At 43.2% G+C, this 21,360-nt stretch overlaps 1 protein-coding gene across 1 annotated transcript; it reads right to left on the reverse strand.

Moving 5' to 3' along the window:
• Window positions 1–396: 396 nt before the first annotated feature.
• Window positions 397–18,819, reverse strand: nol4la (nucleolar protein 4-like a). The gene is made up of 11 exons (XM_026332957.1): window positions 18,342–18,819; window positions 9,700–9,855; window positions 7,293–7,404; window positions 5,793–5,902; window positions 3,334–3,475; window positions 2,308–2,600; window positions 1,986–2,171; window positions 1,378–1,566; window positions 1,142–1,258; window positions 814–1,003; window positions 397–614 (listed from the first exon to the last, which is right to left on the reverse strand). The coding sequence occupies exons 1-11, from the start codon at window positions 18,681–18,683 to the stop codon at window positions 397–399; spliced, it is 2,055 nt and encodes a 684-aa protein (XP_026188742.1). The 5' UTR covers window positions 18,684–18,819.
• Between the last annotated feature and the right edge of the window lie 2,541 nt (window positions 18,820–21,360).

The raw sequence follows: 21,360 nt of genomic DNA on the forward strand, positions 1-21,360 counted from the left end.
TGAGCCAATGTGGCATTATGGTTACAGCTAATTTAACACCTCTGGTACTCCCCTGTGTACCAATACAGAATATTTTTTTCACTTAGATCATTGCTTCCTGAGACGAATGGAGGTTGAGGTGGTAAAAAAAACTGAATGGGATGAAAGGCTACAGATAACAGGGCACTAAGGTCAAAGTGAACTGAATGCATAAATAAACATTTTTCAGATATGTTCAGGCCCGTCCAAACACATAAACATGTGGGAATAAGTAAACGTACCATACCTACAGGACCCACTGTGCACTGCAGTATCACATTTGTCTCTCTGTATACGAAAGTCTGTCCAAATATGTGTGACTGAGAGCAACAGAGATGGACAGGCTTGGACAGCATCTTGGCACGGTTTGGCTCGGACTCAGTTCTGCTGCAGGATCAGGTTTTCCAGCTCATCTGCTGAGCGGAGCAGGAAGGCCGCAGACTCCCGGTACCCTGCAATGAGCTGCCTCACGGCTGTGACCTCCGGTGGGCTGAGCTGGGCCGACGCACCACCACCGCCACCTCCCTGACCGTGACTGTTGGAGCTGGAGGAGGAGGAGTTTGGGCCAACTGACTTCATACTCAGATCTGTGGGACCTGTGAGTGAAAAAAATATGATGCAGGAGATGCTTCAGTTCAGCATGACATAAGATCTAATGATTTCTTTATGTTAAAATATCTGTGTAATGTAATGATTCAATGTGTGGAAATATCTTTTTTAATGTAAATACACAGCATGACCATGTCTTTCTAATCCACATTATCTGGCTGAGCTGGACTAATAAATGCTCCTCACCATTGACTTGTGCAGCACCAGAGTTCTGCTGGTTACTGCTGACTGTCCCATATCCCCGCAGGTTGTAATTGAGGCCCCCATTGGTGTAGAGCTGGTCTTGGGCAAATGCTGCGCTGGAAACGGAGAACCCTGATGGAGCCACAGACGCCAGGTCCCTTGAGTTGGACTTGTCGACAGAGGAAGGCTCATCCTACAAGAAATTAAAAGTTTTCACTTTGGGGAGAATCTTATAGATTATGTTGTACAGTTTGCCATTAATGATGCATAGCCATCTTCACACATTCCCAAATCCCTGCTGGGCAGATTCACAAACACCAACTGCCAATACCGCTTGGTAGACATCGAGCCGCATCCTCTTGGCAGCATTTCGTGTTTCACTCTCGCAGGCAGCAGCGAGGATGTTCTCAGCCATGGCAGAGGTGAGGTGAGGAGGTGTTGGTCGTATCTAGCAGCGAGAATCAGCAAAATTTGTGCAAATTACAAATGTGAAACACTGCATTTTAGAGATTTATGAGTGGATTGGGGACTCATAATGACAACGTTTTAGGCAGGGGCACTTTGTACCTCAAAACCGCCTTTTTTCATGCGGCGACAGGATTTGAGGTAGGTGCGGATGCGCTTGCGGGAGCGCTCCTGGAACTCTGGGAACTGACGGCTACAGGACTCAATAATGGCCTGGATCTTCTCCTTAGGTTGTTTGGAGATAGGCACCATGCGGTCCAGGTTCTCATCCACGAACAGACGAACAAACATCTGACAGAGACAGAGAGAGGGGGAGGGGAGAGAGGGAATATAGAGCAGAAAAATGGACGGGGGGGGGGGCGCAGGGATGAGAGAGGGGGTGTGAGATCGAAAACAAAAGAGATAAAAGGGCATTAGAGGTAGAATGGAGAATAAAGATGGACGAGAAGGTGATTAAAATATTTGTGGTGGATACAGTCATCGCTCATTCGCAGGCCAAAATTTCTAGTGTTGCACACTTAATGGTTGAGTACTTGCTTACACAGAAAATGGAAATTAGATTTTTTTTCTCATCTTTAATATTTGAAAGCATAATGTCTACACAATAATAACAGTTAGATCTACTATTCAAATGTATGACAGGGCCACAAATTGCCACTGCACTCTGATATGAGTTTAATTATACTGCAACAATAAGACAGGTTACTTACATTGAAGGCTTTAAGTCTCTCAGGGTCCATACCCTCAGCATCATTGATCTTGTCACTGTCATCATGGTCATCATGGTCATCATCGTCATCATCAATTATCTGCGCTCGACCAGAGGTTAAGTCCTCTGCGCTCATGCTCAGTTCAGTTTTCACAGAGTCATAGCTCCCTGAGCTGTACGGAGGAGACTGGAGACACACAGAAATGTCATTATAAGAGCCTATAAAGACACATAAGCTGTTGTTTTTAACTGTTTGTTGAGAAAGACAAAGTTGGATCTACATAAGATAGGAGAAACTCAAAAACTCAAATCAGGTTTCTTACCTTGTTGGTGTACTCTGTTTTGATGGGGTACTTCCTGCTGGAGTCTGTGGGGTAGGAGCTTGGCGGAGAGCTCCCCACAGGCAGCAGTCTGTCGCTCAGATTGACCGGCTGCTGATCCTCTGAGGAGGATGAGGATGAGGTGGTACTGAAGTCCAGGGGAGCGCTCAGACCATTCTCCATAACCTCCCCGTAAGGAGCCCCGCCATCTGGAGGGTTCCCGCCAACAGCCAGTGCCTCTGGGGAGGTCAGGGCCGGTAGCCCATTGGCACTGCCGCTCTCTGAGGAGTCGTCGTCTGGCAGAGGGGAGAGCAGAGACACACACAGAGAGATGAGCTGTGCAATTATTTGCCACCATTTAGTACCAGTGCATCTTTGTTCACTACAATAGGCACTATTTCTGTCAACAGAGCGGGTGTGTTACTACAGGGGGATGAGGCTCTCTGCCTCGTGTTTTCTGAAACTAAGAAACTAAGAAAGTGGGTATTGAGGTCAACTGTCAAGACCAATGAAAGTCAGAATAAAAGGGTGAATCTAAATAATAAGAGCAAAGGGAGAAAGCAACGAGGACGAGCAGGGGTTGACAATGTATACTTTACTGATTTCACTGTGATGATCTCTACATGTGTCATCTGCACACCAACTGTATGTTGGCTGGAACAGGGTGATTTGCCCTGTTTTCAATCTTTTCTATAGTGGTTTCTAATCTGCAAATGTTAATATCAGACTTTGTCCTACTTCCCTAAGCCCTGCACCCTGGGAGAGAGGGGTGCACAAATGGATTGGGGCTGTGGTGACGTCCCACCCCCTGTAAGAGTGGATTTATGTGGATTAGTCCACTAAGAACAAGGCATGCTGTTTCCTGCATAACACTATTCTTCACCTTTCCAGTCTGAGTCTGCCAGTTATAACTAAAACCAAATATGCAAATATCATATATGTCTTATAGAAATATGCATATAACATTCAGTATAGTGCTAACATAAAGATAACTATGCAGCTTCAGTTAGTGATATCAAACAGCCTTACCATCCTGTTCTTTAATGGTGGCTGCTGGATCACTGACTCTCTCTCCATTTGGTGGACCGAGCTCGGGCACTGGGGCCTGCTCAGGTGCAACCCATGTGGGCTCAGCACTGTTCATGTCCTCGCTGCTCACCGAGCTGTCATCCTGAAGAGAGAGCATGGGGAAAACATGGACTGTTAGACTAGAAAGAAGAAGATGCGAATGTATGGGGAGAAATGGGGATGGCCGAGTGTTAGGAGATAGGTCAACTTTTGACAGCAACTTTCAAGTTTCCTATTTGTCCTGAGGAGATGGAAAGAGGGATCATTATGCCTTTTTGTACCCCTGGTCTTGTATGTTGTTAAAGGATTTGATCTAATTTATCCTTACAGTACTGGATTATTAAAGTCACACTAGTGAATGTAATTATCCCTGCTCTCCCCACTGGCTCTAAATTCTTTTTCAGTGAAATTTCAGTGTAAATGCTGGGGAACAAAAATTAGTATACAAATGAAAGTGACAGATCAGCTGCAGCTAATATGAGGCTTCAGTAGTCTGTGTTCAAGATACAAGCTTTTAGAATGAAATTTTTGTTGACCTTGTAGCAGAGGAAAGTCTGATTATCTGAGCTTTAGATTTTAATTTTACACTCAAACAAACAAACAAAGTGAATTTTGAAATAGCTTTAAGAAAGAATCTGTTTCAGGCAAGTATGGTTAGGAGGAACAATTAAATAATATTTGGACTTATTACACAATTTCAGCAGGAAACACAGGATCCTCCCTGTTAAGTAATATTTTTCTTGGAGCACAGCTATTTTTAACCCTGTTATGTCGAACCTGAAGATGCTTGTTGTAGCGTAACACAAATATGAGTAAATTGCGAGAATGAGGATTATTCAAAGAAAGCAGAATACTCTCACAAACTATTCAAACACCGTGCTGAGCTTTGGCTTCACACTCAGTAAATGGTCTGTCTGCTAACAGGCATGGTCACATTTCAGACCAATGGTAAGCTTCACAGAGGTTTACTTTGGTTTACTTTAAGCTAACATGGACAGTGACTTCTCTTTGGCCTCCATGCTGTCATGAGTCAGAAAGGCCAAAACTACAACTGAACAGAATTACATTTCATTCTTCCCCACACGAGAATACAAACAGGCCTAAACCCAGGGGAATATGCATCCATTTGAGGAGGACCAAAATGCTCAGTGACAGCTCCATTAGGCACCAAGTGAGCCGTGCAGCATTAAAGACAGAGAGACACAAACCCAGAGAGGAAGAAAGTCTCTAATTACAGTTTCTAAGTAGTTACGTATGTAGCTACATTCATGTCTACACTTTAAGAAAACAGATAATTGGTAAAATTAGATGATCTATTTTTAAATACTGTGGCTGTTAGTTGAATGCTTGAGGGCCTTTACTCACCTAGTTTAGAATTGAAAATAATGACTTGTATTGTGTCAACAATAAAGACAATAAGCATAACACCAAGAAACAACACAATAGACATGCATCACAACATTATGTACAGCACAATTAATTCATGTAGTATGATTAATATTCCCAGAAATGTTTTTACTGGCTTTTTTTCTCTATATTTTGATATAGCAGAGGCTAATCATCATTAGTTTCATTCCAGCTGTAGTGGTGTTTTTCTAATTACCCTTGCATCAGGATAAAGTGCACAAGGATATTTAAAAAGAGGATCAAAAAACAAATTAAAAACATTTCATCATTCCTTTTTCCAAGGGGATAATTACACATTTACTTTTGATCTGCTTTTATCAACAGAAAAAATCTGCTGCATTTTTGAAGCAACTGCTGCTTTAAAATCTAAAACGGTGCTGCACAGTTATGGAACAAATGGAACAAGACTCCTACAACACTGAAATACCCCTTGGTGATGGTTAATTATTAAATTATTGGCTTGTTCATCCTCAGTCTGCACACAGATGTGACCAACAGTCCGAGCATTTGTTAATTTGTACTCACCCATGAATCGGAGCCTGGGTCATTGTTCCGGATAATCCTAATTATGCGTGAGTGAGGTCCACATTATCATCATCAAATACAGCTCCCTGCATTTTAGTGACAGTGGTTTCTGTGTGTTTCTGTCACAGCTACACATGGGAGTGGTTTCACACGTGACGTCACTCTGTACTGATGCTTTGCTAATCCTTATTTCACACTGGGCCCCACCTCCCAGTGGGGGTGGGTCGGTGGTTGGGGGTGGAGAGGGGGCTGCCCTGATTGTTTAAAACTGAATTAAAAGTTGAGACGTAGGATGTGCACTCTGTCTGGCTGCACAAAGCAATCCCCCCTACAGCCTTAATAATTACACTAAAAAGAAAATAACCAGAGGACTTCAATATAAATACTATTATGTGAATAAAGAGCATCTGACAGCTTCTTCTAATTAATTCATTAGGACACTGTGTATCACAAGCATTCATTGTTCAATTTCAGAAAGCGAGACTTACCCTTTCAGTGGTGGTCATGCACTGCAGTTTCATTTGTTTCAGGTAGGTGGCAGTAAGAGGCATGTTGTAATCAATGAGGTCCGGGACCAGTGAGGTTGGCCTGTCATTTTCTGACAAAAACGAAATACAGACACATGGTAAAAAAAAGTCTGAAAACATTTATCTAATTTCAAATAAAGAAACGAAATCGGACAAATCTAGTCAAAAATCCTTAGCACGTTTCATCTAAAACAGAGGAGAAGTGGGAATAAACATCTGCCATTTAAATACTGCTTATAGTATGTTTATACATCAACCATACTGATCAATTAATATAATGATATAACACTATCAGGGGCACTGATCTATAATGAGTACTTCAATTCCTAGTACATTTTATTGCTAAAACTGTATATTTATACTTTTAGTCAAATTTTGAATGCAAGCTTTTACTTGGAATAGATCATTTTATACTGTAGAACTCCCACACTGCCACACTCAAAATTACCATATAACTGAGTCAACAAATACAGAACATTAGTAAACAAGGTAGCTGCTGTTTATTGTAGTTTTATTACCATTGCATTAAACTGTACAGATGTTAGTGTCAAAGTCTGATACCCCTCATTTCCTGTTTGCAGTGTACCCAAGGCTGTGCACACTACTGTGACTGGATTACTGTGATGCTGCTCACCAGGCAAGTTCTGGCGATATATGGAGCATCTTTTATTGTGGGCATTTACTTACAATGGACATTGTAATAATAAATCCTCAGAAGCCATAAGCCACACTGAATATGTGCATCATGACTGTGTGTTCAAGTTTCACTCCAAGTTGGAGTGACATTTTTGATTTACAGCTCCACTATGCACCTTAATCCACTCGCCTCTCTGCAAGAATAAAGAAATGGAAATGGAAGTGGAAATAAAACTGGACTGACAAAGAGTAAATACAGCTGCAGCATAATTAACTTTAATGGCTCTCTGTGAGGTCTGACCTAATCAACAGATAAATTCAATGACTATGGCAGAATTGCTGCAACATCCTAAAAAAAGGCTGAAATCCAAGCAGTAGCCTCTACTCTCTGAAGCATCTTTTAGGGCTTTCTGCAGTCTGCACACCAGCCACTAGAGGGACTCTGTGACCATAGTAGTGGCTCTGTACAATCCCAGAGATGTGGTCCTCTTGAGTCTTTGTTACATCATGTTGTTGATGGATATATACAATTTGTTTTATTAATGAAGGTTCAGTTTAAAAAAAACTCTTCAAAGTACAAACACATAAAATCATATCAGCTCACATTCACATTCCAGCTCCATACTGAACCCCTGTCTTATGTAATAAAATACTTCTATGAACCTCAGGATGAAATTAGTTGCCTAATTTATACGCTAATTACATTTGGCTGTTACTATCCTAGAAAAGTATTATCTGCGGTTGAATGTTGATATTTAAATGCCATATCAATGAATGATGCCTCCAGAATGAATGAACATTGACAGTTCTGATGTGTGTCATTACCTTTGAACTCTGCAGTGCTGGGATTGATGTGCATCCTCTTCTGACACTCTCCACAGCTCATTAGGAACCGAGTCACCGCCTCTCTGGGCAGGAAGGCGTAGGTCTCTGCTATCTGTGCCAGGGGAATGGACAGAGGAGACAAGGTTATGGCAAGAAAACGGCTTGGGCTACAGCTTAACTCAAACTGCATGCAGGTGTTTTGTTATTATGCCATGTGTGTGCAAAAGTTTGTGGTCAGTGGTAATGCGTTATCTCAACGTGGCATGAGGAGGAATCCTCCCTCTGGGTGATCGCTCATGCTTTCAGATGGCCTAATTCCAGCTCCAGCCCTCTACATATTTCTGCTTTAATACCTTAAACACATGTGGTGTTCAGCTTTTCTGTTTTCTTTTCCTGCCCTCTCAGGTGCAGTCAGCACATATCTACACCTCTCTTTCGCTCTCATGCTCAGCCTTCCTTCTCTGTTTGTCTCCATTGCTATGCCACCCTCCCCTCCTCACCCCCTCTGGCGTTTCCCTGTAAAATGCGACCTTCACGTGACCATGGAGGGGCAGCAGGGGTGCCCACCCCCGCCCGGCTCACCACCACCACCACTGCCACTGCCACAGCTCCCCATCCCCCTTGCACCCCCGCGCGGCCAACCCCTCATGGTTCCTTGAGGCAACTGAGAGAAAAAGGCCACCCAGGGGAGCGTGCACCTCCCAGAAGGCCACAGTGACAGTTCCATATTATGCCCTGCCCCAGTGATGCTGCCTCCTCAAAAGGGTACACTCTATGAGACGTGACAGGACCTCTCTACAGGGCAGGAGGAATTGGCTCTATGTTTTTTCAATGGTATAGGGAGGAGGGAGGGGTACCAAAGGTCCACCCCCCCCTTAGAAAACTGCATCCCAACATAGACCTACCCCTAAAGCTGCACACAAAGCCTCTTGGTTTGACCACACCTTGGTTTGCAGTAGAACTTCATAACCTGTCTTTGTTCCAGAAACATCAGTAATGTGACAAAGAAAAAAAAAACCTGTGGGTTGAGTACCACAAGTACTTTGTTTTCCTGGTAAAGGTGGATGGTTGTTCCCTTGGTAACTCCTGATGCTAAAAATTATACATTGTTGACAGAGCTAACAAGCATAGCCTAACGTGTTGACAGACAAAAAATCCTGGTGTTCACTGGATGTTAAATATGAGATTGTTTACATTAACTGTCACACAGAAGAAAGGGAGAGGTTCTTATGTGTGAAAATTGGAAATGTCCCAAAAAATCTTTCTTACTCGATGCAATTAATTATTATTATTATTATTATTATTATTATTATTATTGCTGTGAGGTAAAACCATGTGAACAAACTCAGCAGTACTGCACAAAATGCTAAGATTAGCATGCTAAATTTCTGATCTCAAGCAGATACTGCATAATATTTACCATGTTTGACCATCTTTATTGTATTAGCATATTAACATTTCCTAATTAGATTTAAACACATAGTAAAGTTGTGGTCATAGGAATCTTATTTGTTTTACTCAAAAATCAAAGAATTGGGCAAATTGAAACACTGACCTGCCGGTGACACAAATGGAAACTTCAGAGGATATTAGCATTTGTCTTTTCCATAACATCAGTGTTTGTAGAAAATTTCATGGCAAAAAAATAAGGTGAGATTTTTCAGTCTGGACCGAAGTGGTGGACAAACTGATATATAACTGAGGGAGGTTGTCATCGCTAGAGCCTTAAAATGTGCTCACATGTAGGATATCCTGTATGTGTCTTTTATGTGAATAGATAAATATTTGGGGGATAAAGAATGTTGTTTTGTTTGTATGTGGTCTGCTAATTGGAGATCGGGTTATTATTTTTAGCCAGGCTAGCAGCACGTATCTTGGCATGGCAAAATCGGTCAGTCAGTCCAGTCCGTTGGTCCAGACTAAAATAGCTATGAAACCCACTGATGGATTCCGTTTACATTTTATACAGAGACTCATGATCCCCAGGGGGTGAATCCTGCTGATTTTGGTGATCTCTTGGCTTTTGATCTCCCACCACGATCAGGTCAAAACTAAACTAGTCAGGACTAAATACCTGCACAAATCAGAGCATTCCCAAAAGCCTCAACTATAGCCCTCATCTCTAGACCTATTTTGTTTAGTGCTAATTAACAAACACACTTCTAGAAACTTGACCATTTCAGTGGGCAGACTTCTTGTTTACAACATGTGGGGTTGTATGTGCACACTTTCTGCTTTCTTTTCTTTGGCACTTTTCCACCAATAACAGCAACTCTGCTCATGCTGTAGATATAGACAGTGAGGCAGAGACAAGAGAAAATAAAATGTCATTTTTAATGTTGACATGTTCAATACTAACAAACAGCAATGCTAGCAACATTAGCTACAACCTGTTGGACTTACTCACCGCTTTGTAGGTCTTCTTTTGGCCTGCATGTTTGGGTGCTCTGCCAGGATCAGCACCCATCTCCACATGCATGGCATAAATGATGTCAAAGAAATCTTCTACCACAGCTACACGCTTCAGGGAGGAGTTCTCTTGAGCCGAGTTCCCATCTGAACACTGAAACACAGACAGAAGGGAGTTCAGTTTAATGTCCCGCCTCAGGCATACAGAGATAACACTTGTGCATCATTTACAGCCGAAAATCTGCAATATTGTGACAGCAAAAGGAGATCCTTGAATCCATCTTGGACCCGTGAATCACGGGTCATGGGTTACTGTCATACACACTGCACATGGTGTCCTCATCAGCACTAGGGAAAACTCGAACATGCCTTGTTCTTATCCTGCAATCATTAAGTGTTTAAAATTTTCCTCCAAGTAGAGAAGTCTTGGCCCCAGCTGGGTCAGCAACCTCATCCCTGCCATGTTTAAAAATAACAACACCAGCACTATACAAGACCAACAGTCCCTCTTTCCACCACTTCTGGCAGCCATCCTGCCTCTTGTACTGCTGACCCTGTCGCCATAGAAACTGCTGCTGATTTCTCTCGGGCAGGTGTGCTGGGCAAAGGGTCATGTGACACCCCATAGATGTGGGATTGCCAGGACAACGGCCTCCATCCACAGCACCGAATGGGGCTTTCCTCTCCTTTCTGCCTCCATCTTTTTCTCTTTCATCCCCTCATTACCTCCTTAAAAATAGTCAACACTTTGCGTTTTCCACTAGAGCTTAACATTATATTCCTGCACCTGCCGATATTTTAAATACAAAGTGCCCCAGCAAGCATAAAATGGAACAAATGGATTTGGGCATTTAATTACTTTTTTTCCAAGAGTCCACCACTTCCATGCAGATAGAAGACAAGCGCTGACATTTGCTGGAGATTGTGTTCTAGGTGGGGAGTAATCTTTTTTTTTTTTGTTTGAGTGAGAGGAGGGTCTTCAGTTCAGAAAGTTATCCCCTGGTATTGAGGAATCACACTTTTTCCCCCTCCTGTCCTTGACATTTCTGCACTGTTCCTGGGAACTGACATTTCATTTTCTCGTTTTCCCCCAACTGCGTCCTCTCTCCTGCTCCATATCTTCATCATTACAGCTCTGTCCCATCTCTTTCATTCTTTTTTCTTTCTTTTTGTTTTCTTTTATCCTCTCTTTCTTTCTTTCTTCCCCCCTCCTCTTCTCTCTCCTTGCTCCTGCTCTCCCAAGTGCGAGGTAATGATCGTTGCCATAGCAACTAAAACAGGCTCACAGAGCGGGTTTGTTTTAATCCGGCCCTCTCCCTCTTCCTCCCTCCCTCCTCTTCTCCCTCTCTCCTAGCCACTCTCCCCTGTCAGCATGGGCTAAATATAATGATAATAAAGGAAATAATAGAGATCCTCCACCTCATCATCACAGCTGTAATCTATCGTACTTGGAGGTATCATCATCATTCCCCTAGTGGCACCACCACCACCACAGTCAGTGCTGCTGCTCCTTGGGACAATAGTGTCAGGTCCATTCACGCTGGATTTAGATAATCTCATACAACTGTGGGGTGTGCAGTGCACCCACACCGCTGCCGCATCTTCCACTGATTTCTACCCCAACAAAATATCCAACATACACACTGGATAAATTCTGCTGGGTGTGTTTTCTCTGACCCGGAAACACACACACACATACTGCACACTGCAGAAGTCCACTGTTTTTATCCTTGATTTATTTACTAATCGCTTTGTTTATAAACTCAAGTCAGATTTTAGTAATGTAGCCCAATATCACAAATCACAACTTGTCAGTCTATACAGCATGTGGCCCTCAAGTCAGATTAGGAATAAGTCCCCCTAAAAGAGATGGCAGATGAATAGAGCACAAAGTGGATTTACAGTCAGGATGACAAAAATGAATTTATAGAACACAAATGTCCATCACAGCTTCCTAAAGGTACAAGGTTACATCTTCCAATGTCTTTCTGCGTCCAGTTGTAATCTGAACATGTGAATTGCGGACTGTATAGCAAGGAATTTGCATACAGCATCTTGTGATTTGAGAAATTATAGCGGCACCTTCGGCTAACTTCTGATGTTTTATAGACATTTTTTAAACACATTTATAAACACAATTAATTGATTAATCAAGAAAGTCTGCAGATAAATCTATCATGAAAATAATTGTTAATTGCAGGCAAGTATTACTTCTCCTGCAGAAAGAACCTGCAGCCAAGACTGCGTTTCTTTCAGTCAGTCCTGCTACCTGAAGGCCTTCCAGGGGCCTCCTGCTAAGGTCTTTAGTTTTTCAAACACAAGTGTTTTGGGAGTTAAAGACTGTGTGCTTTCAGTGCGTGTGTGTTTGCATGTGCTGTGTACGTAAGTATAGTACATGTCTACCGGGCAGAACATGTAGCTGAAGCATCTCAGAGGAGAACAGCTGTTGGATGGCGCTGCAGTTATTTGGGCTCATCAGCAGCATGCCGTTTAAAGAGCAAAGGAGACATGTCAGCATCCCCAAATCGCCAACAACCCTGAGAAACTCTTGCCCTCCTTCTCCTCCTTCTCTCTATCTTTCTAATCCCGTAGGACTTTGCTTTTGCTCTCCCCAGCCACTGTACAACCAGCCCCCATCCCCTGCGCGCTCTCCCTGTCCCGCACCAAACCGCTCTGTTGCTAGGAGACTGGAGGGGTTGAGTCGACTGCCCCCACCCCCGCTGGCTGTCTCACTCACTCACTCACACACACACACACACACACACACATACATTCACACACGCACTTGCTGAGGGGAGAGAGGAGCAGTCCTGCACACAGGCAGGTCAGGAGGAGGAGGAGCAGGAGGTGGAGGGGTGGGGGTTCAAGGGAAGCAGCTGGGTCACAAAGACAGGCCGGCAAAGATACAGGAGACGCATCACACAAGATATTAGCTCCATTGGTGGACAGATAAGCATGAGTTTGATGTGAATTTCTGAAAAGCAGAAATTTAGCAATGCCCTTAACTTTTACAGTCAAGCGAAAGCGCAAAATTAACATGGAGGTGGCTGCCCAATATAAGTAGCTTAAGTTGGGGCAGTAGTCTGGTGCTTTCTGTGTGTGCTTGTGTGCTTGCATGACTGTGCATTGTGAGGACTCTCTTTGGTTTTCTTCCATTGGAGTGAGGATGTTTTGGTTGGTCCTCATTCACACACATTCAATGCAGGATTAGGAGTGAAAGGCATGTTTTAGGTTCAGGTTAGAGTCAGGTTTAGGAGGGGGTTAGGGTTAGGGTTATAAGGGTTAAGGTTAGAGTAAGGGGATAGGGAATGCACTATGTCATTGAGTGTCCTCATAACTATAGAAAGACAAACGTGTTTGTGTGTCTGCACCAAGATGACTGTGTCAACAGTACTCATGACTCAGATTATCTCACTGCAGATGTGACAACAGGTCATCTTTTAAAGCCCCATCTCTCCTCTGTAAATCTATCAGCTGGCTAATGGACACGTAAATGGGACAATCCTTGTTCCCTCTGTGTGTGTGTGTGTGTGGTGTGTGTGTGTGTGTGCGTGTGTGTGTGTGTGTGTGTGTGTTCCAAGGGGAAGGTAGAACAAGGTAAAGGTTCTTACAACAAAAAACCTGGAATAAAAGAGACTATTACCTCCACAATAGCCCCAGTTTTTTTTTTATAAAAACCCTTTCCTTTCTATATCTTTCTTTTCACCATCATCCTCTCCTCTTCAATTCATAAAGCCCCGTCATTAAATCCACATTAGATGCACCAGGCTCTACCCCTCTGTCTGACATCCGTGTCTGTGTGTTTCTCTTTCGACTGCTCCCATGATGAACGTTACTGGATAGAGTGTGTGTGACATCCCCAGTATCCCACTGAACTGGAGACACAGACAGTCCCACTGGCCCAACAGACTGGCACTGGTAACGTTCCAGTCACTGACTCAACGTGGTATGTAAATGACTCGCACGTACATCATCACATCCCAGAATCCATTTCCCTGTATTCAGGCCATTATCACACTGTCCCAGTTTGTTAAATGTTAGCCTTGCAAAGGTATTAAAAATGACAGTAGTGGTGTGGTAGGAAGATTATTGTCGTCTTAAAGACTGTGTGAGTGTGTTTTGTGTGTGTGTGTGTGTGAAGCAGAACTCATACTATCTCCCACACAGGGGGGAGGCCCCCGGGCCAGTTAAAAATGGTGTTAATTTCTCCTCCTATGGGAAAGCAAAGAACGGTCTCTCCATGGCAACAGAGAGGGTGCTGAAGGGAGGAAACACAGAGCATGCGATCAGCGACCCCCTCTTTGTAGGAACACACATACACACACAAACTACCACATATGTGCAGTATGGATTTTGTCCTCCTATTTACAGTAAATCATCAACACATCTGAACTGACCACATATTGACATATCATCTGTTTATGAATCTCTGTTTGACTCTTGTTTAACAAAGAAGGCCTCTGCACCCTCAAACCAACACATCTCAACCTTTAGGCATAAAGGATGAAAACTTATTCGTAGGCTCAGGTAATTCTTGATGATGAATATGGCGAGAACAACAGCGTGATTCTTGTTTAGGGTGGTGCTCGTTTGCCGTTTGAACCCATGAGCATGAGCCCATGTGCTGCCTCTCCGTAAGCACTGCCAGAGAGGGACAACACAAAAAATGCTGGACAAAAGCACTAGAGATTCGCTATGCAAAAATAGCATTAATGCAAATGCTGCTGAATAATTGGGCCAGTATTCTTTTGACTCTGTGGCCCTTCCACAAAAGAGGAGCTCTCAGGGGAAATGTGGACTAATTAATCAGATAATAATGATGATGTTCCTCTTCCTGATGATGATGGTGAGGCACAAACATTTAGGGCCCATTTTCCAAGATATAGATTAGTAATATTAAGTTCTGATTTCTGGAATAACAGAGGACATCCCAAGACAAACCTTTATTTAGTACCATCATTTGGTAGTCACTAAATTCTCCATTATGAAAACCTCTTTCTGTCACATAAATACTGTGAGCCTCTTTAACTAAAATATAAATATTTATTTTATCTAATCAACAGTCCAAAATGCAAAGACATTCAGTTTACTACTGTAAAATATAGCAACCATTAAATCATCTCATTTGATATGCTGAAAACAGAAGATCTCTGTCCCCTCAAAAGATTATAGTTGCCTATCAAACTACAATTAGCCCAATGACTGATTACTGATCCTGCCACTGTTTGTTGAGCTATAATTTATACATAGTCTATCCGTATTTATACATAGTCTAGCCGTATTAAATGCCAAATTTCTTGTTTTCACCTTTCAAATGTGGGTATTGGTGGTGTCCTTACTCTTCAATGAAAAGTGTTGTGTGATGAAAACAATATCTGAAGCTGAAGCTTGAGCTTTAAGAAACTGTAGTGTATTTTTTTCACTATTTTCTGACATTTTAATAGGCAAATGAATCGATTCATAACTGTTAACTGTTAGCTGCAGTGCTAATTAATTTTCTGTTGATCAACAAGTCAACTGATTGTTTCAGTTTTAGAGCACTTGTCTAATAGTGTCTATTAACTAATTCAAGTTAAAAATGTTTAAGGTTTCCACAAACTTCATCATTTGTGACAGCACACCCTGCAAGCATGATATAAGCACCTTCAAACACCACGTGAGTCATGTGAAGTGTTTCTGAACTGTAACATGTATATATACCCTATGTGTGTCCCTATGTGAAAGCATGTCCACCAGAGCATATTTGTGAGAAACGAACAGATATTTACAGATTTCAGTTGGCATGGCAACAAAAAGCAACAGCTCGCAGTATTTCAACATTTTTTGTACAATGCTCATGTCAGCCGAAAGGAAATACAGCAGACATTTAAGATTTCTTTTGAAACTGGCTGCACTCTGACTCCCTTCATCTCAGGAAAGGCTTATGCTTATGTAGTGTGCAATTCTGTGGTGTCTGTCTGTGTCTGTTTCTGGTCCTATCCCCCTCCTCCTCTGTAGCGTCCTCTAATCAGGACATAATGAGAGCTAAACGAGGTTGTATCTCCACACTGAGGGCTGCTGGATTCTCTGAGCTCTAGGAGGGCTCTGAGTTTTGCAGAAAGAGAGTGAGACACAGGCAGGAGGACAGAGATGGACAGAAACACAGAGAGAAAATAATCCTGTGTCCGGCTTGAAAAGAAGCATCTACACTGAGCCTGTGTTACTGTGCGCTGTCTTTCTGTCCTGTCACACACTGAAGCCGCCTTGTATGGTTTATACTGACACATAGAAGAGACCTTCTCTGTCTGCATATCAGCCACCATCCATCCCTACCCCCACCCAGCCTCCTGTCATTTAGTCCCATGCCTGCCCCCATACAGAAACTTGGCACACCCTGGGAGCAGCTGCAGCAGGGGCTCCAATGCTCAAGCTCCAGAGACACGTCCCCAGCCCTGCAGCCATACGAGGAGGCAGTGACCATTGTGAACGTGTGTGTGTGTGTGTGTGTGCGTGTGTTTGTGTGTCACTTTTCCATCGGCCCAGGATGGCCTATTTATAAAAACCTACGAACGCAAGCTGAATCAAAAGTCATGCTTTCTAATATAGTCACATGCATATAAATTGGTTGATTTGTGGCTTCTGAGTCATCGTCAGAAGCAGCTTGTGTTGGCTTATGTTTTGTTTGTTGTTTAAATATCCCAAGTGGAGCTGAGTCAGGGGGAGGTTTCCCCCTGCCTAATGATATTAGTTAAAAAGTGTGTACACCCCTCCAGTAAATAACAAGGTACACTTTTCAGTACAACTCTGCCTTGCTCAGCCTCTCCTGTTTGGTTTGACCTGGCATCAGAGGGTTATTTCAGCTCAGCAGCTGCTGGAAGGACCTCACAGAGAAACCAGGCTGAAAAATGCTCCATTGATAAATATATTGTACAAGATGAGAAAAAAAACAATTTCAACAAGAAAGGACAACAGCCACAGACAAAGCTAATCAACAACACATTTCGGGCACCATCTGCACCTGCACAGACAGATCACTCCTGCCTTCTTCCCCATAGGGAAACCTAATATTGAGTGGAGATCAGAGGACTTTTATAAAGGCAACTGGCCTAAATCTAAATTGTGCATTCACACAGGTGTAACACCTGTGGAGGGATCAGTGCTACTCAACTAAAATCAAATCGATGCCAACATCTTCTCTAGTTTGTGAAGAGAAAACGTGTTTCTGCTCTTTGAGGTCCGGAGAGACTCTGTCCCAGCAGGGTGGGGGGGGGGATTATTCCCTGAAGGCACTTATTTAAAATGGTGGTTGTCTCTTTGCTGGCACAGCAGGACCAAACACCATACAGACTCGCGTGCGCGTCCACGTGCGCACGCGCGCAGAAAGAGAGCTGCTGGGGCACCAGCGGACAGTTCGTCGTGTAGGACGTTTATCTTCTGTTGCAAAAGAAGAGTGTGGGTTAACCCCTAATGCACCGGCAGGCTCGGTGACGGACCGCGGGGCGGATGACACGACTCCGTTGAATAGCTCAGCCCTTGGTCCAGAGAAGTCTAAGCACTGACTGTGGGCGTGCGTCGCTGTGGTCCCGAGCAGACCCTTTTGTTTCCGCCACAGCCCCTCACGTGGTCACCAATTACGCACAGCTGCCACCCTCTATCAAATCCAGAAATTCATTTGAAAAGGTTTCTATAGCACAGGGCGTCTTAAATGGGCTTATAGAGCTTAATGTCGGAGGGTACACAATAAAATGCGGCAGAGGCAGACTGTCCTGGACTACACAGGTGTTGCCAGAGCAACGAGTTCCTGCGAACCGATCCGCATCCTGCCCAGGACAATGAAAAGTGGGGTACAAACACTCAGACTCACTGCCACACAGATACATATATATAAATATAGATTTTTTGACAAACGTAGACATTTGAGTATTTTCGAGTATTTCGCTATCTCGAAAGAAGACAAAATCGATGCTGCTGACGCACGGACGGCGTCCGTTTCATTCGGTTCAGATGGGACAGTGTTGGGAACGAGTCCTTCGATGAATCGGTGATAGTCAAACCCGCCGAGCCTCACAGCAGAAAGGTGGATCTGATGTGTTATAAATTGGCCTCAGCAGCCTGTGGCCCCTGAAGGGGCATACCAAAGTACCCCGACATAACCGACCCACAAACATGCCGTTGCATCCACGAGCTCGCGCACACATCACCATACCGGGCTACAGGAAACCTGAAGCACCGTTCAAACAAAATGTTGTCAGTGGTCAATTATCTCGTGCTTTGCACCCGGGCTGGACTTCACCCTCACTGGAGACATGGCTATGCACGATAGCCTACCTTTTATAATTGCGATTGCCAGGAGGCACCGGCGTTGCTATGGCAGCAAGGGATGAGAGTAGGGCTCTTCTGGTCGGGATGTGGACAAAGTGAAGCTTTATCAGGAAAGCAGGGGGCGAGCCGGGACCATAAAATACTGTAAGTTGTCATTTTATTCATGTGACAGGTGCATGTGTGCAGCCTGAATAATGACAACTTATAGGCGACAACGGGACATCTCGTGCGCGTGTACACGCACGTTTTCTCTGTCTCTCTCTCTCTCTCTCTCTCTCACACACACACACACACACACACACATGCACACGCACACACACAGACATGCATACACTTTACCGTTGACTTGACCGGGACATATAGGACGGGTTTCCCTGGGGCTCCTTTCTTGTTGTGCTCTCCCAGAACGTTGGTCCCGACCTGAAATCCTTTAGACTTCACCCAGAATTTGAATTTGGCGTTGATGTGGCTGTTGTCGACATAAACGCCATCCGACTCGTCGTTCTGCAACAATGTCTGCATGATTTTGTTATATTTTCGTCGGGTGACGGTCTTTGTTTTACCGGAGTCTCCATAAGTCCGGAGACACCAGTCCTGAAATTCACTGAACATCTCCGCCTCCAAAACGACCGGACTCCGGCTCCTTTTGGGCGCATCCACGCACGCCTTTTTCGTTGCCATTGCTCCCCCTCTCCCTGTCTCTCTGTCTCAACACGTTCAAACAGCCCAGGCTAATAAAGAATAGTCTTGAACGGGTTGCTTTTCCCTCTCTGGTCCTCGCTGTCCCGCGTCCAGGTGGCTTGGTTCAGGTTTTGGGACGCTACCTCCCTGTGGTTTCCCAGTAAAAGTGACCCGGACAGCAGCACACCTGTTTGCAGAGGAGCAGTGCTGTCCCGAACCGCAGCGGTGAAAAATGTCACTTCCTCACATCATCCGCTGAGGAGCAGAGAGGGGGGCTGTCCTATGCTGAGCGGGTATCTCCCACCTGTGCGTAAACGCTCTTCGCTAAAGGGTAGGCTATGGAAAAAAAACCCACAGTCCTCGCTAAACAACAAAGAACACAGACAAAAGCGCGGAAACAAACGTCGCTCTCAGTTCCTATCGACCTACTTTCTAAAAGCTAACACTATATTCGGATGCGGGTTGCTCAACCCTTAAAAAAAGCGCAAAGATGCTCAAAATGTGATCCTGTGTGGCCATGTATCCGATCAGCATGCGCCACCTGGGATTGTTTCTGCTGCTCACACCTGTTTGAATGGGATCCCGCAAAAACACACTGCACTGGTAACTGAATTAATTTGCAGCACAGCCTGTTTAGCCCAGTCAGAGAGAAAAAAAAATGTCCGATTTGGAGACGTGGAAGGTGAAACAGGGTGGGGGCAGAATTTATTAGAAATTGTATGAAGACTGTACCAGAAAACAGCGATAACACCATTTATCTGCACTTTAGGAAACATTTATTTTATATAACGATGGACTGCGATGTTTTGATAAAATAAAATGAGGATAAAATAGTTACAACCACAGAGAAAAAATCCAAAACTATATCTTGAATTCTTGAAAAGACATGATCTTCATATGTCATATTTAGACAAAGGCCTAGGCCTGCATTGTGATCTCACACAAAATAAACTGTAACATTACTGTAAATGTACCAAAAAATACTTGCTTATATTTAATTTCAGGAAATAGGTTTATTTTAAAAAGTGAAATTACAAAGGTGAAAGTTTCACTATTGCAACATCTCTCTGAGTAAAAAAAAAGACATGAACTATATTTTTCACAGAGAATATGCATCTCTATGTTAAGGTGCACAGATGTTTAAGAACTGCACAGTTAGGATCTGTATTACCTACTATTTGTAGTTTTCTGCCTGTGCAGTGTCGTGGTCTTAGTGTGTGTATTTGTGTGTGTGTGTGTGTGTGCAGCCTTGTGAGCCTCCTCCTGGCCTGTGCATTATAGGCCCATGCTGGCGGTGGTGACTGCTGCTGTTGCCATGACAGCAGCGCAGCAGTGTCTCGGGCCATGCAGAGGGTGAGTGGGATGCCCCGTCCTCATCTCTCCATCCTGACTCAGACAACGGTATGCTGGACAAAAAAAGCCCCACCCTGACAGAATGATGAACAGCTCAACACTCTGTCAACAGATCAGATCAAGAAAAACTGAGTGTATGATTGTGGTGAATAGCCGAGGCCTTTGCTAGCTATTTCATTTCATTTCATCATTTGGTCTCATACTGTGTCTTCTCGCAGGACTGCCCTGTATGCAGGATAAGCTCCAGAGGGTTCCCCATCCATCCCTCAGGGGAGAAAACATCCCAACACTGCTCTTATTTTGAAAGGTTTGGTTTTACACACAAATCTCCAGTTTGTTGTTCCAAGATGCAGAACACCATTGCTTGACAAAAACAGTAGTGGAAGTGAATCTAATCAAGTGCAGCATTTATGTAAATCATTTGAGGTACTTCTACTTTTTAAAGTACTGCTATTTTATGTACCTTTACAGGGTTGCACCTAATAATTAACTTCAGTTGATCTGCCGATTAGTTTCACAATTAACCCATTAATTATTTAGTCTATAAAATGTCAATGTAACACACACAAATGTTCACACAACCAAAGAAATAAAATTTTTCTTTTTAATAAGTTTAACGTCAAATGTGGACACGGAGGATACACAAAAACTGCTTTCTTCTGTGTGCAGGCATCCTTATGTAATGAGTGAGTCCTTTGTAACTTTTCACCACAACTTATTACCAACATGTAAGTTCTGCTGTACGAAGTACTGCCTGTAATTGAGGCATTCTCATGTTTACCTCACTGAAACCTCACAAAGTCCCTTTCACCACATTCACTTCCATATTAAATAGAAAAAACTAAACTATACAGTCACAGACTATATACATATCAGACAAGGAAACAATTATAAGTATAGACAATTAAGAAATATTTTCAACCACCAAAGACACCAAAATAAACTACATGAACTAAATGAATTTAGTATTTGTAGAACACTACAATTGTTATGTCACTGTAAAAGCCGGAACAAACAACAACAAATTGTTTTAAAGTTTGTCACAAGGAAGGAGACGTGGTGCTAAATGTGAAAATCCAACAGGCTTCATGTAAGTAGTCTTTCTAAAGCACTGCTGTGTATGTCCATCACGTTTTTATACTGACCCTTGGGAAACAATGGATAGTTTCTCTAAAATGGTCAGCAACAGGAGATATAATCAACATGGCTGATGTATCTTGTGAGATTCCTGTTTTTAAATGGCAAGTTGTTTTTCCTTCCCTATATAAATGTTTCCTGTATGTCAAGTTATGCATGACTTAATATGAAAATGTTTACCTGGAAT

The sequence above is a fragment of the Mastacembelus armatus genome, chromosome 7 (assembly GCF_900324485.2).
Source record: "Mastacembelus armatus chromosome 7, fMasArm1.2, whole genome shotgun sequence".
NCBI lineage: Eukaryota > Metazoa > Chordata > Actinopteri > Synbranchiformes > Mastacembelidae > Mastacembelus > Mastacembelus armatus.

Excerpts from the sequence above, each read along its gene's own strand:
- nol4la (XM_026332957.1), bottom strand. The coding sequence starts at position 18,683 with ATGGCAACGAAAAAGGCGTGCGTGGATGCGCCCAAAAGGAGCCGGAGT. Across the intron at positions 5,903-7,292 it reads CAGCACTGCAGAGTTCAAAG|AAAATGACAGGCCAACCTCA; the intron begins GTAATGACACAC and ends CGTTTTTGTCAG. Across the intron at positions 615-813 it reads TGGTGCTGCACAAGTCAATG|GTCCCACAGATCTGAGTATG; the intron begins GTGAGGAGCATT and ends TTTCACTCACAG.